General features: G+C 38.8%; 1 protein-coding gene across 13 annotated transcripts in view; it reads right to left on the bottom strand.

The window, feature by feature from the left end:
* NRG4 (neuregulin 4) overlaps positions 1–22,323 on the bottom strand; it is a 59,146-nt gene that overhangs the window by 19,413 nt on the left and 17,410 nt on the right. For 4 of the 13 annotated variants that reach the window (XM_054836379.1, XM_054836386.1, XM_054836390.1 and 1 more), the window contains 3 exons: positions 14,313–14,456; positions 9,162–9,227; positions 4,997–5,090 (listed from right to left, as the gene is read on the bottom strand). Coding sequence is in view for 6 of the 13 variants with exons in the window: in XM_054836386.1 (XP_054692361.1) it covers positions 4,997–5,090; positions 9,162–9,171 (104 nt within the window). In the remaining 7 variants the exon portion in view is untranslated. The other 9 variants (XM_054836380.1, XM_054836391.1, XM_054836384.1 and 6 more) reach the window with 7 other exon arrangements.

Raw genomic sequence — 22,323 nt, 5'->3', positions numbered from 1 at the left:
ACTGCAAGCAAGACACAAAAACAGCCTCTAACAAGCATGTGGGCTATGAACGTAATCCAGACTGATGGTATCTATATAGTGTCTCCTAGAGGTAGTCTTGCTATACACAGCCTTAAAAGTCAGTAGCAACTTACAGTTTTATCTTGTTGATAATGGATGCCTAAAAGTAGAGCACAAGTTAGGCGTGACACACTTGAGTTGTTAGCAGGGCAGGCAACTGTGCTTCTGCACTTGAATGAATGAGTGCAAGAGAGAGAGAAGCCTGCTTCGAGGCTGCAGGAAGAGGGAGTTACACTAATTATGTCTTGTGGTCACTAGGCCAGGTGTTGCTGTTGCACAACATCATCTGTGTGCTGTTAGCCTGCTGTTTCAGCACATGCTCTCTGTTGGCTTTAAATGGTCCTACTATGTAGCATTCCAAAGTCGATTTTTAAAATGGAAGAAAGGTCTTTCCTCCTCTAAGAAATGAGGAATTCTAATTCAATCAGAGTTGAAAGACAACTGCCTTCAAAAGTTTGAGGAAAAGCTGTGAGACTAGAAACTCCCATTTTCTGATAGCATACAGATTTCTGCTTTCCTAGATGCCTGCACACACCCCCACATCTCTCCTCAGATGAGATGAGCCAGCCTTAACTGTTGTATACAAACTTACCATAGGAGCTGTGCTGGAGACAAAACACTAACATAAAAACTACCCCTATCAGCATCAATGCAAGGTGGAAGGAAATAGACTGCACTGGAGAAGATGTAAGGAGATGACCAGCAGGTCTGCAATTATATTGATCCTTTACAATCTGATCAGTAACTGAAATATAAGCGTAACAGGCCTCCAATTACACAAGGCATTACTGCTGTCTCGTTTGCAGATGCAGTTCATGAGACAGTGCAAGTGATCTACTGCTTGTCTGATTTCGGTAAGAAGGTAAGGTTTCTTCCTCTCCCAGACTCTAAGGTGGGTGTCATAAGCAAGTATCTTGACAGACTTTAAAAATGGAAGTAGGAGTTGAGTCAAATACGCACACAGACTCCCACTGCCTAGTATTATACTAGAAGAGTCTTGACTTTAGTTTTCCTTTAGTCAGGAAAAACCTGAATGCTTTTTGGTATAAAAATTACTTGCATGTAAATACAAAACTCTAAGCAGAAAAAGACAGCGGAGAAATTATCTGCTTGTCAATGCAGTTCATATTACATGGCTGATAGCTTCAAAATCACCATAAACTTCAGTCTGTAGCAGGCTCCCAAAACTTGTCTTAATCCATACACTATAAGGGCATCTAGTAAGTATGAAAAAGAATTTAAAGCCAAAGTGAATAAGCGGTGGCAAAATTAATTGGAAGCCCTAAGCAGCTTTTTAAAAAGTTTTGTGTTCAGCAGAGTTTCAAAACCATTACTCTGAAGCTGTATTCATATACCTAGAGAGTAAAATAAAACTCATGCTACTACTGGAGAGAAGTTGAAAGAATGGGTTATTTTCCCCAGAACTCCCTTAGCTATGTGTTTATATGGCAAGCTTTACCATATATGGCAACGATACTAATTCCGATCACTAATACTTTTCAAACACATAAGATAATGCTGCATTTTATATTGTGTCCCATTTAAAAAAAAAAATCTTAATAATTGACTTTTTTTCCTATGCTTTTGGTGTGTATTCTAACTTTTATTCCTATTTTTCAAGCTAAAAGCAGAATTGAAAAATACTAATTGGACACTGTGTTTTCAGAAGATCCTAGGGTATGCGAAAGTATAGTTTTGGAGGCAGAAAAAGAAGAAAAGTCCAGATGAGTGGCAAGTCTTTCACTGGCAACTTGCAGTGTGTATATTCTGAAGGCTTACGGCACAGCAAGTACATCGCTCGTGAGGACATTTGAAAAAGAGAATGAAGGACCCATCTCAGAGAAAGAACCAGACAAGGATGGGGTATACAGAAAACGACAGAAGGAATTTCCACAGGATTTATTGAATTAGTATAGGAAAGGTAGAGGAGAGATTGGATTAGGGTAGAAGAAAAGGTAGGGGAAGTGGAGATACCCTTTAACAAGAATTTTATGGAGGAGATTTCTAAGGTCTGCCCCCTTCCCTTGCAGTACTTTGCCTGAATGCACTGCCCTCTGCAGAATATGATCCCTTCCTCAAAAGGAAAGCATTCACTATTAAATTCTGTGTGTACTGCCCCGAGAAGCAGAGGAGCTGTGCTTGTGTGGTCTTACACCATTTGTATTTTGTCTGAAATGCAGAAAGAAGGCTCTCAGAAATCTGCCATGTGTAAGACAAAATGGAAATACCAGAGCTTCCCTTCAGACAACAAAATCTTAACTTAATTCTGCACTGCATTAATTAATGATTATGGGACAGCTGCACATCAGGTGCTGAGGCAAACAGCTTTCAGCCTCGTGTTTTATGTTATACCTGAGGCAGCTGCTTTTCCATCCTTCCCCATTCTACTGCATGTTTATTTGGTACATTTGAGTGTTCCTGGGTTTGAAGCTCATCTTGTTCATGGTGACAGGTGTGCCTTTTGCTGCTGAGAACGTTAACTCATTGTTAGGAAAGGAATGAGGGAAGGTGGCAGCTGAGCAACTTCATGTTTTAACACACATCAGCTGTATTTTAAATCTGCTACTGTTGCATGGGGGGGGAGGGTCAAGTAATGTTTCCATTAAATTTCTACCTTGTGTGTGTGTATATATCTCTCCATTTCTGAATGGTAAAAGTAACTGAAATTCCAAAAGTAAACAGTGGCTTTTAATTTGTTAGCATGCTACAAAATACGTATTTCTAAAGAATGATGCAATTTTCCTAGTTAACATTGTGAAATTACTTCCAGTGATGTTGGATCAGGTAATCTGGACTAGCTATGTTTAGCACAACACCTTTGTCTACATAAGTAACCTGTCAAGGCAAATGTCTTGTGAGATATTTTTACAGTTTGTTAGTCTGTTCTTGTTCCACTTCCCCCTTTTAATCAGTGTTGTACTAACGATCATTCAGCCTTTGATTCTAAAACCGATTCAATTTTTCTCTTGGTGGGAGATGATCACTTGAGAACACTTGGAAGCCTTAGGTGGGATTTGGCAGAAACCTGCATCAAAGAAATGTTGTGCAATTGTGTGATGCTGCTAGTGTAGAAGTTCCAAAGCACCAAATATTTTTCTGAATTCTGCTGAATAGTGATGCATTTTTTCTGTTGTTTCTATTCACATCGCTGCTGATTACTAAGATAGCTGTGTGTAAACAAAACCTTTCTCATCTATAATTAGCCTTCTCCGACTGATTAAGGAACATGCTTAGAATGAGGACATGCTTAAATAGAATGCTGCTATTTAAACCCATATAACTTCATAATTAACCACTAGATACAGAGGAAAAATACTTGATAATTTAAATGCAGTAAGATTGCCAGAGTATAACAGAAATGCTCTTAAGATGTTACTTTTCTGCTTCAGAAGATTATAAAATCCTCTAGTACCTGAATTACGAATTACTTCATTTGGGGCCCCTTTAAAGTGGAAACTATTTACACTGACTAGCTTTTGCTCCTGAAGAATGAATTGTTCTGAATATTTCTTAATTTGTATTTACAGTTATTGCATCAAATACACCTTATTACACAGTCTAGCACTAGTTGAGAGGGTGTTTTGAAATTGTGTAACTGATGCTGTTTAGTCTAACCATTCTTTTTTCATTTAAGTATTTTAGTATCGATAATATGAGATTCCTTCTAGGGGGGAAAAAAGCGTATTTCAACGTGTTTTACTTTTTGTGTGTGTGGTATGCGATGTAAAATAAATAAGCTTGCGATGTTTAGCAGTTAGAATAAATCATCATCATACAGCACTTCCGAGCTTTATCCTCACTTCTGGATCTGATTCATTGTATGACATTGGGCAATATGCTTAATGACAGGGATATGCTGTGCATATTTTTCAATGAGCATTTACCACAAAATTGCCTGTTCTTATCCACTAGATGAGTTTACCTGCTTGAGTTAAAACGTTTAAATTGAACTGTCTCAAACAAAAGAAAGACAGACTTTAATTAGATATCTTAGAAAAGATTTTGTTTCCTCCTCCAACTTGTTTCATCTAGCTATCATTAGTTATAGCTCAAGACTGAAGAAGGAGCAGAAATTGCCACAGAAGAAAAAAAGGTAATATCCTTAAGTGTATGTAATAGGTGTCTGAATGTCTATTATTACATTAAGTAAATCCATTAAATTAACTGTAATTTATTTTGATGAATGATAGCTCAGAATTAGTAAATGCAGAACCATGAAAAATCAGAATTTGTCATCTTTTTTTGCCTTGGCAAATGAGAAAATAAAAGGATAGGGCTGTATTTATGCAGGAAACGTGTCAACGCGCAAAAATAGGAAATGTTTCTTTTCCAGTGTGCTACATGGGCTTCAAAAAGAAGAATGGTCTCATAAATGAATGGAGTAAGAAATATCTGTATTTCCTGCCTTGATGTTTCTTTATCAAGTGGTCTTTGGCTGTCACTGTAAAGCTGGGCTTTGAGATTCAGAAAATGCAGTAAGTCTTGAATTACATTCTTTTTTCCCCTTAAAAGATTATATTCCTTTTTGTGCCTTTTTATTTGATAAGAATTTTTGCAATATAATTCATCTGGAAGAAAAACTGGCAATGTACTTTGCCTTTCTGAATGCTTTTCCTACAGTCAGTACTCCATGAGGCAAAGGGTATTTTGTTCCTTTCTGTATTGTAATGCGGGGAGGAAATATAGCATACATAACTGAGTACTGTTGCACCTGTCAAACAAGTATACACTGAGTGTAGACATTTATTTTTCTCATGTTGTCATGTCTCTGCAAGCTAGATAAGTAATCTGAGCATGAATTACTTAATTTGGAACAGCCATAGTTAATAGGTATTTTATGTTTTAACAGTAATTTCTTAAAGAAGCAAAATGGAGAACTATTCTTGAGACATCTACTCTCCAATACTTAAAACACACAAACTTTAGTTTCACTGACCTGCAGAACGGACTGGATACAGTAGGAATCATATAACAAATCCCTCCATTTAGACAAAAAGATCCATAACTGGTGCCACAGAGTTCTTCATGATCTTAAAAATAAGACCAAAACAGAGAAGAATAGAGACTTCTGTATTTTTATCAATAAAAGGAGATCTTAATTATACTTTTGGGTAATGGGGATGACTTCCTTAAAAAAAAAAAACCAAACAAAACCAAAACACCAGAACAAATCACTGCACACAAACAAAACACCCTGTGAACAAAGGAAGTATCAGTCTTGCCTTCCAGGCCAGCGACATATAGCGCTATATATCTTGCAGAATTGTTTCATGTAAGGATATGCAGAAAGATCACAAATTTATCACCATATCAGACATAAAGCTCCTAAATTATATGAATAAATACAAAATTTCTCTTGCAGTGAGAGGAACTTTTGAATTCTCCGTTACTTCGTTTGCCTTTCATGACCACAGACCGCACTGACTACAGTGATTTGCATGATAACCTATATGAAGTCTGGTTTGTCCCGTTCCAGCGGCACAAACTATCTTTAGCTTAACTAGCTTCTCTGAGAGAACTGGAGTCAGTACAAACACCCAGAATAGTCTCAGGTGTGGATCAGGGCATTCTGAGGCCGCTTCAGGCTGTATTAAGAGCTGAATCATAGAGCAGTTGGACACCACCAGGTTTTCCCACCCCCATTTTTCACAACCAATGGAGGAGCTAGCCTATGAAGTGTCACTTGTGTAGAAGACTGCCTATTACAATGTAATTTCCAAAGATCTCAAAAAGGCTTTTTTCCTAACTCAGAGGGCTTATTACATCAATTGTTAGTGTTTTAAACACAATTAGGCATTCTAATACAACCCCAAATGCAGAATACTAACGTTGGTGCTTGTGGCAGCAGGTGTCCATTTTATGCCTAAAAGGAATACCTAACTGTACCATTTCACTCTTTTTGAAAGCAGTCTGAATTTAGAAGTTGGACTGCATATATTTATGATACATTTAATGCATCAGTAACTCATTTTATATATATGCATATATATTTTTTATATATTTCTTCAATCTTATGAAACCACAATATCTCAATCAAAAGAAAAACAGAGCAGTCTTCTGACATCAAAAGCGTGAGAATCATGTGTTACCTCACACTTTAGGTGTTGTTTTTGCTGTTATTTCTCCCAGAAGTTCTGAAAATAAGAATTCTGCTGTCTCACTATTTATGTATAGAAGACATTTTTTATACAAAATTTGGTGCTGTTTAAGAGGAATCAAAATTGTAATTTTCATATTTGTCCTTCAGGAGAGAGTTGGGGTTCCCTTTTATTCCGGCAGGAAAAAGCGAGGAAGTGTGCCCGTAAGACATTCCACCCTAGAGTGAGCTTCTACAGCTTTGTATGTAAAATAAACCTGACTTTTCTAAGAGTAGTAGAAAAGTTTAGCTACTGCTAACCCCGTGCAACAAAAACATCGTGCATCCTGCTATCCTCTAGACCATTTCTAGTAATTCCACTCTCTCATCTTCTAATACATTCGTCCACTGCTATGATGGCATATTGACCTAGGAGTGTGAGTAAAGTCCTTACGTTATTTTAAGACAAGGCAGTTATACTACAGAGCTCAATAGGAATTAATTTTCATGTTCATGTTATCAAAGTGCTAGCATCCAAATGGTAACTGGACCTTTTTGGATGTGTGCAGATAAATTAGGGAGATGGAGGAGGGGGGAGGTAAGGCTGGAAAGATTGTTCATGTTTGACCTTGTTGCACTAGCTCAGGATGTGGCATAACAGAAATGTGCTAGAATGCTTGTTAGAAGTTAAATGGCAATTTATTTTAACTCTGAAGCTTTCTGTGCTTGTCTACGGGCGATTCATTTACTGCAAGTTCACTATTAAAAGACTTTTAAAATTATTTTGCAAGGGTAACGGTATAATTGCAGTAGGAATAAAATGGTAACAAAAAAAAAATCAAGCAGGTTTTTAAACAAGAACTATAAATCATTTGATTTTAGTCTGTTCAAGCGTAACAGTGGAACTTCTGTGACAGTGTAATTAAATTGAAGGCTACATCCTTCCTTAAATGAAGAGAGGATATTGAATACATGAACAGAGTATCACACTATCTATACAATTATAAGAATCAAGAGAGAAAAAGCTCAACTCTCAACTTTGACCTGCACTCTATTAAGCATCTGAGGGAGTTAAGTGTTGTTGAAATTCTACCAGATGGAAAAGTAAGATGATAGAAGGTAGGCCCCACAGAAAAATCCCTTTAGACAGCTCGTGGAAAGCCTTCAAAGAAATTCTCATGAGAATTAATGAGAACTTGTTAACCTCCTTAAAATCCTGCCTTATGGTTCTATTTCTTTTCTTCATCTTTATGCACAAGGAGGCCTGTCTCACACTGGCATAGTGGTAGAGTACTGAAGAAAACTAAATGCCTGAAGTCATTCAGGTCTCAGAACATTTGGGAGAATGATTCTCTCACTGTTAGGGTGTGATTTGTGTATTATGGACTAGCTCTGCAGCCCAACTAGACATTTCTGTTCTGGCAAAATACCTCGGGCACTCCATCTTAGGCCTATTAGAGAAAAGTTAGAGAGGTGGAGAGAGAGAACAAAAAGTGCCTAGGAAGCCTTCAAAACCTTTTTGATTGTAATTACAGACAATTTCTCTATAGGCTATTTCTTTCTAGAGCTAGACTTCTTTCCAGTGCTACAGGAAAAATGGTAACCTGAATTTTACCAGTAATGAGGTATTTGAAGAAATCTCTATGTCCATGTAGATCAGGTGCTACATTTTCCATCCAATTGTGCTTTTCATTAATTCTATTTTGTGTAAATACTTTGCTACTACTTACGGAAAGTACCAGAGTAATATATTAAAAGGAGATGACAGAATTATGAAAGAGAATAGAAGAAAATTTAGGATGCTCTAACACTAAAAAAAATTAAATTATTTATTACTAGTAGTAGTGGGTTTTGCTACAATACAAAAATATACACTATTGTACTCCATACCCACTTTACTGAAATGCAGTAGTTTGGATCAAGTTTGAAAGCTACAGCTCTGTATTTATAGACAGGAAAGTATGAAAGCAACAGTTTATCCCTTTAAATTTATAGTCAATGATGCAAAAGAGTATACTGGAGAATCAGAAGGGGTTCAATACAAGCCAAAACCCAATTACATTAGCATCGGTGAATGTGTTATGATTTTTCATGAGGTAAGTCAATACATTATATTAATCTAAAAATGCAAATTGTATGCTTTGAAAGTCAAAAGTATACTATATCCAGACTACCATAATCAAGATAGAAAAGTTCAACAAGTCAAGTGATGATGGGCAATTAAAAAAAAATACAAAAGATTTAGCTTTTCAATTCAACTGTAGAAACTCTGTCAAGATATATTCTACATAATATGTGTATGTATTTTGATATATCCTTCTATGTGAGAGATTAAAGAGAAGTAGGACACAAAAGTTACTTTTAAAAAAAGTCGGGGTTTGGTAGGAAAAGTGAAGAGGAATGAAACAAGATTGTTCTTTCTTACACTAGACTGTGAATACTTAAAACTAGCAGAGGTAATAGCAGCCTCTAAACACAGATTCTCAATTATTCTTTTTGAGGATATGCACAAAAACCTGTGCCTAAACTAAAGTTTGCATTTAAACTTTTGTAACCTGACTGTCCTTTCTATTAAAAAGAAAAACAAATACAGGCTCAGCACCACCTTAACCCCCAAAGAACCAAGCCAGCCTTGATAATCCATGTTGACTCAGCTGTCTTGCCTAGGCCAGAGGCTAAAACACTACAGACTGTCTAATTCTGAAGTCTGCTAAAACAAAAAGGGAAGGGGGAGGAGTGGGAAATGTTGACAGAAGATAAAGGGGCTGATGCATGCTTCCTCGCTTATACGCAACTTTGGACTGTATGCTAATCAATCACAAACTGTGAAATATTACGACTGATCAAAGCAAACATTCTCCTTAAGAGAATTTGTACCACTGACTCGTGAACTTTAGTTTGCTGTGAAGACAGCCCTATGGAGCAGTTGCGACAATCCCAATGGCAGCTGTCAAAATAAATACAATTTTAATGAATTCTAATTATATATGTATACACACCTAAGTAAAGACTGGGAATAAATTACCTGTTCGCATATTATTCCGACAACAATTTTTATTCTTGGTCAGAGGCTATTTTTGTAAAACGGCACCTAAAGACAAACATGTAAATTTAGCATGTCATTTTTAATCCCAATGACTTTTTTCCCCTGAAGAAATAGCTATTGGAATGCATCTTTCAGTGTTGCTGCTAAGACATTTGTTGTACTTTGACAATAATATACTGTTATATTATATGTAAGTTCCATTAATTCACAGTTAATGACAAACATTCAAGTGTACTGTCAAGTCCAGAGTAAAACCAAATTCATGTTAAAGCATGTTTAAGCAATGAATACTTTTTTCAAACTGCCATGGTTATTCAGAATTGTAATACCTGATGCTTCTAGGCAATCTAAATTATTGTTTCTGGCTAGCAAATTAACTTGACATTTGTACCTTAAAAGTCAGTGCATACAACTGAACCAGTTCTCAGACGAATAATTATTCAGTCAGGTAAGATCCTGGTGGTAGAATTCTTGCATTTCACAAAAAAGAACTTCCCAATTTGTAATTTCTCAGAGAGAATGTGTGTGTTTCACTTGAGTGTTTCTCATGTCTGGATGTCAGGTGAAATTAGTAATATAGGCTGTGAATATAGCAGAACTGAGCAAGGTCAAGACTTGTACAATTATTTTTAAAATATGGAACAGAAACTCTCTGCCTGGACAGAAACCAATATTCACTTGACATTGCTAAAAAAACCAAAAAAACTTATTCTGTAGACATGCCAACTCTATAACCATCTAACGTTGCTATATTCTGTTTTCTTTAAAGGTTTGGTCTAGTTTTATCATACCAAATAGGTGACTGAACGAGCCTAACATGATAGATCTTATTTTTGAGTGTTTGTTCTTTTTTTATTAATTATATTTTAAAGAGTACATAAAGTAAATATTTAAGCAAACTGTCCTATATTGGAAAAAAGATTTTTTCCCATTAAATGATCAAATAAAAGAAATTATCGAGTTTACCAGAAATAATTGCCTGTACTTCAGCTTTTAGTACTAGAAAGGCAACTCTCTGTAGAGGCCCATTTCAAAAGGTATAATGGATTTGTACTTACTGCATAAGCAGACAGTTCTGTTTTTCATGGGACCTCAAATGGCTTCCCAAATCTGAAATGGCAGTTCCCTGTGATACTGGGCTGTAACAGCAAGGTCCCCACCCAAAGGCTGTCCTCTTGGGCCGTCTCACAGATACGCAACTTTGCTTACTTTGTGTACACAACGAAGTACAATTAACATAGCACGTGGCAGAAAGAAACAAACCAACACGATTCACTTCAGAACTAAAATCCTGTTTTTAAAAGAAATAAATAATCCTGGAGATGGTTATTTTTAGTAGTCAAGATCTGGATTCTATATGTGCTGTTATAAAGGCTTAAAATTTACATATAGTGTAGTGTGGGTAAGGTTACAACAAGGACAAACACACATACAGAGGCGAAGTACAGAATAGGGGAACGCCCCGCCAGGCTCACAGAATCGCTTGCATATTTTTCTAGGGTTACCAGTACTACAGTGTATTGCTGAATTCAACACATTCACATAATGCAGTATATATAAATTGCATCATAAAAATAAAATATGCAGCAGTCAAAAATCTTATTTAAATTTGTATTTTATTGGAACAAGCAGTCCTTTCTAATTTACTTTCCCTTTTCTCAGAAAGTGCCATAAAATTGTATAATAGCCAGTAGCTCTTGTAACAGAAAACATAAATAGGATATATAACGTAAATTTCAGACTAGCTCCTTTTCCAGATTTAATTAGGATATGGGTCCTTTAACAGACAAAATAACATGATTTCTCTACTGCAAAAAGAAGATCTCGCATCTCCTTTCCTTCATCTTATTGTCAGTATGTATCTCTCTGTCTATCTGGTGCTGCTACTGGTGTAAGTTGATCTTTTCCAGGAGATGCTTAAATCCAATGATCCAGCAGAAAATTCCTTAGAGGAAGCTGACAGTTTTCTACTGCATCAGTGTGCTGAATGATGTGCTATGCACCTCATCAGCTGTTTGGACGAGGACTAATTATTACATGTACTACAAACTGTTTATAAGCTCACTGCAGAGAACAAGACAGTTTGAAGAAGGCTGTAAGACTACTAATTGTTTGTTTTCAAACTTTGTTGCCTGCATATTCAAGAAAACAGGGAGTGATGAAGGAAGGGGGTGAAAATACTTTGGAAACAATCCAAGAGGATGTATGTGTGTATGCATAATTCTGTTCTTTAACTTCTGATAATAAGTATCACAATTTGGGTCTAAAGATCCCTTTCAAAAGAGATGTTGCCGACAGCATTCACAGTTGTGGGGTTTTTTTTTTTTAAAAAAAAGACTGAAAAGTAAATCATTAGGTACTCATGTACTTACAGGAAAATGTTTTTCTCTAGGGTGTTTGTTGCACTCTGAACAGAAGCTCAAGTACGTATTGGTGTCCTAACAAGAATAAATTGGACTATCTCATTAGAAAAGTAAGCTGATAGACTGCAAAGAAAATGAAATGCTATAGCAGAAATTGTTGCTAAACTCGATTCTCACTTGCTGACATCCAGCTGTGCACTGAACTGGTACGACAAACACAAGAGATGGTTTGTGCATCTACCTAACACTTTCCAAACTCAATGTCGTCTTTTAAGACACAGCTGTAACCTATGCTCACAGAAACTAAGAATCCAATACTATGACTGCTCAAATGTTTATCTTGCATGCATCCTGGGAGTTTGTGGAAGATTACTTCGTGTATCAAGTTAGAGTATTTCAATCCGAAATGTAAAATATAGCCTGTTTTGCTCTGTGCCAGCTTGCTGAAAAAACTTCACATCAGCTCTACTCTTTTCCCCAAATCTTTATCATCTAAACTGGCATTAATAATAACAATTTTGGGAATTGCTATTGGATTTCTGGGCAAATTGAGGACTCGGACACAGAACTGCAATGGGTTCAGCTCTTTAGGCAAAACGTGCTAATATTTGGCCATACTGGAGGCTGGCTGGAACAAGTCTTTTGAACTCATTAGATTTGTCTTTAGATGCATCTGTGTGCTTTACTCCCCATATACTTAACAGAATCCTTATTGCTACTTATTTTTGTGTACTTTTAACAGCTAACTATTCTAAGCATCCATGAGATGCAGTATCCCCAAAAGATAACTGGAAGTCTTAATGAGCACAGGCAGATAAAAAGAAAGCACTGAATAATGATTTGGGTTTTGTTTTATGGTTCTTTGCTCTCCAAACATTCTTAAAATTAATCTCTATATAAACTCTCCCCCAAATTAAAGATCATTTCAGTCACATGGCTATTTCAAATATACACTGTTTGTTCATTTAGATTAAGTTGCACTTTACAGCTGTCTTCAAGAACGGGATTTTACTGCATTATGTATTTTTTTTTTAAATCCAAAAGAGGTAAAATCTCATTCTGCCCCAATACTGAGCTCAAATATTTGTGTCGTGAAAAGAATGAAGGGGGGAAAAATTTTAAAAATTGCACTATCTGCTCAGTAGGCTAATTAAAAATTAATTTCCTTCAGAGATGTGTCCTTGAAATCTACCAAGCAGTTAGTAGTCTACTCCTCTTATTTTCTTCAAAAGCCAGGAACTGTTCGGAAGTATTCTTAAAAGCAGTCTTTTTATTTTCTTATCTAGGTGGTAACTTCTAATACCCTTACCATATGAAGCTCATAACTGATTTTAGCACAATAAATCATCAGACGTCAGAAAAAAAAATCCATCAAACTGCCTGAAACGAATGGAGATCTCAATAAGGAAGAAAATCAAGATGAGATATTACAACAAATTTGTATAAGGAGAATGTGTTACTCAAATTTACACACTGAAGGTTTCTTTTAAGATGGGATAACCACAATGAGAAGGAACTCTAGCAAAAGACAGAAGCGAAGACAGATGCCAAATAGCTCACAAGTCTCAACATGCTTGTGATTGACAGGTGAATTTTTTGAATACAGTTGTTCAAAATTCTTTCCATCACAGTTTTCTGAAATGACAACAGATGACTGAGTCCTCTTGTCTTAGGAATGCCTATGGAAAAGCTTTAGTTTTACATTTTGATTTTATCCACTGAAGTATCTTGAGGATTCATTATATACTAAAACAGCTGGTAAAACTGTTATCATGATGTTGAAATCACAATTTGAGACATTACAGTAAATTTAAGGGAAAACCTTCCATTCCTAAAATTTCATCAGTAGTTTGCAGCCAACTGCAAATTCCCATCTAAAACCCCAGTTCTACTTTATCAGATACTCATACAGAAGTTGGCAAAGCCAAATTTAGTTGAGGCTTCTGTCAAACGTATCTACTTGTAGTCATGCTACATATTTGTAATTTTGAGATAGAGATTCCAGTCTCGAGCTTGTGTGTGCTAATGTGGGGGGAATTAATACATTGTAGAAGACATTTGCATTAAAAAAAAAATTCACTGTCAAGCTTGGAAAAAAACTCCCATAACACTATTTTTTCACTTTGTGTGCTTTACTGATTTCTTCTATGGCACTTTTGTTCCCAAGTTTCACCCCTAAACTCTTTAAGAAATTAACTGGAATGTAATACAACTTAAAGGTTCTCACTGCCTGATTGATTTTTATTTGTATCTCGGTGGTAGATACAGTGTCCATCACGATGTCAGCTCTCAAATGTCAGTAATCTCAGATCCAAAAATCAGAACTCAAAAATTCTGTATTGCAAACTGGCATACAAGGAGACAGTTTAGCACGCGGACATTTAATAAAACAGACCAATATCACTTAAATAATTTTGAGATACTAAAACTATGTACATCATAAGAGTTTAGGTATTTACTTTTGCGTGGTAGTCATTAGGAACCTAATGTAACTAGTCTTCACAATACTGATTTTGATTTTTTTTTTTTTAAGCTAAACATCAGCCAGAGAGTAATAACTGCTGCCAATGCCAGCTATTTCACAGCAGCTCAGCATATGGGAGAGAACTGTTAAAACTTGCATTTCAGTATCTTTTTTTTTTTCTTCTTCATTTTGGCCATTTAAAGCACATTCTTAACCTGGGTGGGTTTTTTGCTTCCTTTTTTTTTTTTTTTTGCATTTAGTTTTGTATTGAGTTAATTTGTTCTACTTAAAACTACAGCTTACCACAGCAAATGGGTATTCTTAACTCTGCTGGTGTAATCTTTCTCAGACATGCACAGGACAATCTGCTGAATCAACGTAATCTCTAATCTGCATCGTGTAATCTTGCAGCTGCTCTCTCCGTACGCGGTTATGTAATCCTGGTGTCTATAAACGCAAAACAAAACGCAAAAAAGAACAGGCAGAACTTTAAGAATAACGCTGTCAAAGCCCCGCCGCGCTTCCCAGGGCGGCCGCCCCGACAGAAACCAGCCGCCGCCCCCGCGTTCGAGCGGCCCCTCACCCTGGGGCTCCCACCTGCCTGCCCTGTCCCGGGGGTCAGCGATCGCGACACGGCCGCTCCTGTCGCGAGACGACCTACCGGGGGAGGGGGGGGCGGTGGCTGTGGCGTGGGAGCTGCCCCGCCCCTCCTCCCTCTCCCTCCCTGCCTCTCGTGCCTCACCTTCCCCAGCCCGTAGTACTACAGTGCCCGCCGTTCGCCGCCACTATTGGGTCGGCGGCGCCCACGTGACGCGGGGCGAGCACGCGCGCGCGCCCCCTTTAAATGGCTCCCCTCCCCCCCCCCCCCCCCCAACGACCTGAGCGACGGCCCGTTGTTTCCTAGGCGACCCGGGAGGAAGGGAGGGCGCGCGCGGGCGGGATCGCGCGCAGGCTATTCCTATTCCCCTTCAGCCGGAGCCGCGCGAGGCGCGCGCCGGACCGTTGGCGGAGTGCTGTCGCCCGGGTTGTGCGGGTGCCGGCGTCGCGGGCAGCAGGTATGTGCTGTGCCCCGCCGCGGCCGTGCGCGGCGCCGGGGACACCCCCCTCCGCCTCCCGGTGTCGTCGTATGCCCTGTCGCCGCGGCGGGCCGTCCCGGGGGGCGGGCAGGGCGGCCCGGAGGGGTCCTCGCGCCGCGCTGGCGGAGGCCGCGCTGGTGGACGGAGCGCGGGGAGCCCCTCTGAGGGGGAGAAAGTTTGGCGGCGGGCGTCGCCTCTCTCCAACTTCCCGGTGGCGGAGCCGGGGGGTGGTCTAAGGCGCCGAGCCGCGGGCCGGCCTGCGGCGGGGCCGGAGGACCCTCCCGCGGGGTCAGTCAGGCTGCGGGCGGAGCGGGGCGCGTGAGGGGGGGCGTCTTCGGGCCGTGTCTGCCTGTGGTGCGGAGCCCGCGCGCCGGTGCGGCGTTACTCCCTCAGGGAAGGGGGTTACCCGGGGCGGGCGGGCTCGCGCTGGGAGCTGGCGGGCGACCCCCGCCCGGTACCCCTCCGCCACCGCTTCTCGGCGGCGTCCCCCACAGCCAGACCCCTACAGATCCTGCGCCTCACGACGGGCGCCGGTTGCCAACTTCTGGCGTGCGGTTCCCGAATACAAATAACCCCAGTAATGCCTTAGCGTCACTTTTATCCTCTTTTTGCGTGAAAACCCACCTAACGTGTTATATCTCTGCGATGTGGCCACTTGAACAATTTCTTCGTTGGGAGTGCTATAAATCTGTAAGATGCTACAGCTCTTTTTGGAAACCCTCTGTCCTAGAGTAGCATCATTGCTTGCCAAAAGAAGAAAAGGAACAGTAGTTTCTTTTTTGAAGTCAAAATCTGTTTAGACTGCTCTTAAGTAGGGAATTTTCAGTTTGCCTTCTGTAAAAATGTAATAAACTTAATAGGCCTTTTTTGTTATGTCTATAGAGGTGAAATCTGTAAACTGTGAGGATTGATGTGCTCTAACAGGATAGCCTGTCGCAGTAACTTTACTTAAGGGAAATAGTATGCAAACACGCATGGTTTCTGAGTTAGTTAGTGTGCTGAAGTTAGGAAAAGGATCTGCTGAATGTGCCTTCAGCAGAATTTCTTGGTTCTTACGTGCGGATTTGAGGGCAAACCATCCTACAAGCTCCATATTAAATAGAGCACGCACCTGACACCATTGTAACTGCTACAAAAGACTGTGTATATAAAAGGAGTAAAATGAGTAATGATGTAGGGATGTTTGCAGCTGTGAATGCAATCAGCAGAGAAGGCTCATCTGTCTGAATGCAGGGCACATGTCACATTATAGGCATGCAGAGTCAGAAATTGCTGTTTTGTGATGCGACTGTCAGGATTCCTAGGTTTTTTTGCAAGACTTAATACTGGAATTTGCACAAACAAAGAAGGGTAAGCAACCTGTATTTTTTTAATGTGCTGTAAAACATTGCTACCTGAACATGGATCGAATGAGACAATATTGATACTCGGCGGTTTTTTGGTAGTTCCTATGAAGATTATGCAAGTTCCTGCAGGACACTTGTAAAAAGGTTGTTAATAGCACGGTCATGTTAGGGGAGGTTTATAAATTAGACCATATGATGATAGCATATAAGTGCTTTGCAACAAGATATTGTAATTAATATTACGCAGCAATTATCTTGTATGGGAAAAGCTGTTACTTGATCTTGCGAACAGTATCTGTATTGTGAGGTGGTATGCTCTGTGCAGAGAAGGGAAGGAATACTTCTCATTTACAGATGATGCTGAGTAAGAACCAAGTGTGTACTGCTTCAAACGTGTTATGGTTCCTAAATGCTGTTAAAAGTATGCTTACAGTCAGTGAAGTGATGACTCTATGAGTAAAGGGCTCATATTCCTGAAGCAATGCATACACATACTTGTTCCTGAACGTTTCTGAACAAAGTGGAGTTTTTGCAGCTCTGTCCTGATGCCACCCATTGGATTGCAAAATTGCCTTTTCTCTGTTTAGTGCAAGGTGGGGTTTTTGCCTGAACGGTGAAAAGAGGTCTAAGTTCTACAAAAAGTTAGATGTGGTTAGCAGGTAGTAACTATGCTAAAGACAATACTAGGCAAAGAGAACACGTAGCAAGAGTATGCATCAGCTATTCTAGCTTCAGAACTGGAGCAGTAGGTGAGATGAAAATCTTAACTCCAACCAGTTTATGAAAAGATCAGTAAGAAAATTAAGATGTGAGCTAGGTATGCTTGCAGTGCAAGTGCTAGTGCCAGCCTGCTACTTAGCTGAAATATTTTCAGATTGCGACTGACAACATAAATGCAGAAGCTGTTTTCCCTGTTGCTGTGTCTGTTCTGAAAGGTTAGTTAGGTGTATGCACGATTACAATTCTGAAGGTGCCCTGTAAAAGGTGCATACGGCTAACGATGCTTCCCTTCTCCCAGCCCCAGGTACTGTTGTGCTGTTACTCCAACTCGGGTTCAGTGGTGCCTCCCTGAAACCTGGCAACATGGCAGCTTGCTGTTTTGTCTCTGATGGTCTATATGCTCTAGTTTCTGACTCTTCAGTAATATTGCATTACAGATTACTTTTAGCACAGAGGGACAGAACTAGCAAAACCTCCAGCATGATTAAGAGCATGGTTTCAGTGGTGTTATGTGTGATTACATCCAAATTAGGAGAAGAAACTGCATTGCCCAATGAGATCCTGATATGACTAAAATTTACCTATGATATATCATCAGTATTCATTTAAATTAGTTGTATTACCTGGCAATAGAGCAACAATTAATTGAATTGTGTTATGTAGTATAAAACTGTCTGCATACTCTGTAAGAGCAAGAAATGGGGTGATGATGTTGGTATAGCGGTGCTCAACTCATCTGCTTCCTGGACAATGGAATTACTTAACAGGCAAAATACTTTGTCCTTATGAACACTGCAGAACCAATATCGACATAGGAGAGTGAGCTGGAGTCCTTTCTGCCTCGCGTTATCATCAAAAGTGTCAGCTAAGTGCTGTTTGCAGAATCTTCGTTGCAAGTTGGTATGTGAGAGGAAGATCGTGATTTGATTCCTCCTTTTCCTCTCCTTGCTGGTTCTAGCCTGATAACTATGCACTCGTTAGGTTTAATAATATGAGGGGCAAGTCTGGAATCTGCAGTGTTGGATAATGGGGAGTTTGTGGGGTTTTGGACTTGAATTTCTGAACTCTGTGAATACTTTTAGGAGTATTTTTGTAGTGTAGGTGGACATGAGCATACTTGGTGAAATTCTGTCTTCAAGACAAAAATAATAGATGTTGGTTTGTTATCTGTGTGGGGTAGAACTCGGCCGTTGTGCATTCTTTGGCTCTAGAGGCTCCTGCCCAAAGTAAACTAAAAGCTTTTTTCCACCAAATTCTGGGGGGCAGAGGCTGGGTGAAAGATGGCAAAATTTTACTTCAGTCCCTCTGTCATATTTCAGTCTACCTATTTGCTGGGCTTAGGATTTGGCTTGACAAGAGTGATGTATTAGGGTTTAATTCTTAATTTAGTTGTAAGGTCACAACGAGCTCTGTTACATCCATGTAATCCTGTTGAAATTGCTGGGTTTGTACGAGTATAATAAAAGACCGGCCACCTTGTAAACTCAAGTAGTAATGGTGGTTTTCTAATGATACTTTTGTCATTAACTATGCATTATAAAATGCAATGTTGGCTTATTTCTTGCTTTATTCAAAATCATAATATTTTCAGCATTTCCTCTGTCTCACTTTCATTTTATCTTGTCTAGGGTTCAGTGTTGCTTTGATATGTTTCAACTGTAAGATTTTTTTTCGTGGCAATTACTGTCCCTTTTCTTCCATCACGTAGAGCACCATGTGCACCTATAGCATTATACACAAATGAAACTACATTTAAAAATGTATGTTCAAATATTTTGGTTGCAAAGTCAGACCTGTAAGTCAGAAGATGTCTGATTTAGGGTTGTGCAGGTGTAGTTCTATGTTATGAGCCACTCTATTCACTGTATAAGCCAATGATTTGCAGGAAAAATAGTATGTGATCTTAACAGTTAAAAAGAGGATTAATGCAAATGGAGCTTAAGTCATATGCTGTTTTAAATGTGATGCTTCCTAATTTTCAAGATCTTAATTTTCAACCCAAATAACCTTCTTACAAATTAGTTTCTAACATGAAACCTCTTAGTATTGTGGGTTTTAGGTTGTGGTTTTTGGGGGGTTTTTTTGCACAATATTATATCGAGGTACAAACTTCCTTTGTTGACCTTAACAAATCCCTAAGTGGGATTTGAGCCTTCAGTAGTGATTTCTAATTCAGGTAATTGCCTTGCTTGGTAAGGTTGTTATTTGGTGAATGAGGAAGGACCTTTGGGGTCTGTGTTTTGGCCAAGGAAACAATGGGTGAAGTCTGACCTATTTCACCCTCCTTTCTGCTGTCTGTCCTGCCACTCTGCTTTTTTGCTTCAGCAACCTGTAAGTGCTCCATAGCACACTGTCTGCCACTGTTCTGTCAGAGGTGCAAGCTGCCCAGCCATTGTGTGTGTAGAGTTCATGTCCATTTGACTTTTATTTTTTTGAGAGGCCACCAAATACTTGATCAAAAAAAAAAAAGCAAGCAAGCATAGGGAACCAGTTCCATTTAACCTGAATGGATTGCCATGAGACAAAGAGCATCTCTGCTATTCCAGGGAACTTCAAAGGCTGCCTGCAAACAAGGCAAGTGTCAGCGCTCCTCAAAAAAGTTGCAAAAGTCTTTATAGTGGAAAGTGTTATGTGTCTGATATTTAAGTGTGCCTACCAGCTTTTTCCACTAATAGAAAATGAAAATTCATATATAAAATTGGCAAAATACAAATTTTATTGAAGTTGGTGAGACTTTTGCTGCTGAATTATTTTAGTATTTTACCTTAAATACTTTTGTTCACATCTATCAAATAATTTCTTACAGAAAAGTACACCATTTGGACTATCAGTCAATTTCGCTGATGGTACAAATTTAAGGAAAGCTCTTCTTAAAGTGAGCTAAAGAGCTCCTGTCTGTAATAATTAAACAAACATCCAGGATGTAAACATGAGGCATGTGGTGTGTCTCAGCTAGCAAGCAGTCTGTAATTTTTCTCTGTATATAATAGCTGCTTGGATTTTACAACCTACATCTAGTAAATAATTACAGTCTTATCTGGAATGATAAAATTAGACAGCTCTGAAAACAACTTTTTAACAGGAAAGTGAGATATGGGTCAAGGTTCAGATGTTAACTTGCACAAGTGTCTCAAAAGCAACCTCAAAGATTTTTTTTTTTTTTGCACATATTTACTGTTTACCAGCTGCCAGCTCCAGAAATCAATGCTGCTTTTTTTTTTTTGCACCTTTTTTATTTTATTTTCTGTTTGGTCTTCAGAAGAAGGACTTTCTGAGTAGGGAGCAGTAGTGTAATTAAATAGATATGTTTAACTTGGAAAGGTGTTATTTTTAGGACTAGCTGAAAAGGGCAGGTGCTCCTTGGAGACACGATAATATGGCCAGATTGTCTGCTCCAACTGAAAGAGCAATGCAAGACTTAGGTAGCATCAAGGTTTACTTAAAAGTTTTTGACATGCGTTACCTCTGGGCAAAAAGAAGTTCAGAAATGGCTGCAGAGTGGGCACAGCTTGTGAGCCTCTCAGCTCTTGGTGCTACGTTGGAAAAAGTGACAGCTTCCAGAGAGGCTGACCCTAAGGGGTGATGTCTTTGTTCCCTTCACTTTATGCTGGTTCTTTTCTCTATGCTTGTACAACGGCTCTTCTTAGGAAGGCAAAACACGCTTGGATGTAGCACAGGTATGTACCTGCCTATCAAGGATTATGGTAGAGACAGCAGCTGTTCCCTAGCTGCCCCCTAATCATTGCCATTGCTTCCTGGCAATTCAGATCCTAAGGTACAAGAACAGAGAAGTTTGTGTATGCTTCTGCTAGGAAGGGGTGTGTGCATGAGTTAATGGGCATACTACAGACATATTTGTCTCCTTGCTCTCCTTCCTTTTTTCTGATTCATATTTGCTCACTTTTCCACCTTTCAGCAAAGGGGAGCATATGGCAGTGTGCTGTCCATCTGGTTGCCACTTACTGTGAAATCATTATGCAGGCGAATTTGGCCCCATCTTGAATTTCTTATGTACGTAAAACTGTTAATAGAATGACAGTTGAAGTGTTTATTCTGAACTGTAAATGGGAATTAAGCACAGGGAGCAAACAGGAAGGGTACTTTCCGAATATTTTAAATCTTTTACATTTAAAAAAAAATACTTGTGCTATGCTAGTATTTAAAGCAAAAAGATTGCAACCCTTGTCCTGTAGACTGTTCAAGTATGGATAAAAGACAAGTCCTGTCCCAGAGGATTTGCAATCTAAATACATTTTAATGAGAACATTGTGAATGGTGATAAGTGCTTAGGAAAACCTTAGTTGTATAGGTAATGCTGTATATATGTCATTAAAAATTTTGTTGACATGTTTACATCCTAGCACAAGCTTGTAACATAGTCTTTTTAAATGCATAGCACATACTAAATTCATTGCTCAATAGTAGGTTGGTTTTTTTTAAAGTGATTAAGTGCGACACTTTTAAGAATCTTTGTTAATTTAGATCTTTGAATATATCCAGAGACTTCTGTTTATCTATGTATCAACGATCAACACTGGCAAAGAGAAGTCTTATTGCCTTTGACAGCATGAGCATTTGTACATTTTTCTTGTCATCAAATTTCACATTACTAACATTGAAATCGTAATAACCTAACTTTCTTCTAGTTATCTAAAGGTGAAAACACAATTAAGCTATATTTATACTACAGTGTTCTGAGATCTTTCCTGAAGATGAGTATCTCCAAAAGCAACTTTTAAATTCAATTTATTTTATACGTATGACAGCTAACTTTCATACATTGTCTGCTTCATCAGTCAATAGTTAGGTTGTCATGTAGCCACATGGAAAATCCTGGTGTGTTTTGTTTTTGGTTTTTTTTTTTTTAAACTGGATTTTCTGGTTTTAAAACTGAAAAGTAAGTGGGAAAGTCAGAAGCAAGTAATTTATCTGAGACAATCTTTCTTGCTGCTTAGATCAGGGATCCTCACTTATGATTGTTACATGCCTATTTATTAATGTAGGACAGTGCTGCAGTGACCCCACTGTGATATGGAAGTGCTTGTGGGCAGGTAAGAATAGTTTCAGCTTTGGGGAAGATAGTGGCTAAAGTTTGTTCAGTGCATTCTTTAAAGTTTTTCTTTTCTTTTGAACAGAAGTGCAGTCAAGTTTTTAACACAGCATTGGGATTTT

The sequence above is a fragment of the Grus americana genome, chromosome 10 (assembly GCF_028858705.1).
Source record: "Grus americana isolate bGruAme1 chromosome 10, bGruAme1.mat, whole genome shotgun sequence".
Classification (NCBI taxonomy): Eukaryota; Metazoa; Chordata; class Aves; order Gruiformes; family Gruidae; genus Grus; species Grus americana.
This window is presented reverse-complemented; position numbering and strand designations above follow the sequence as displayed.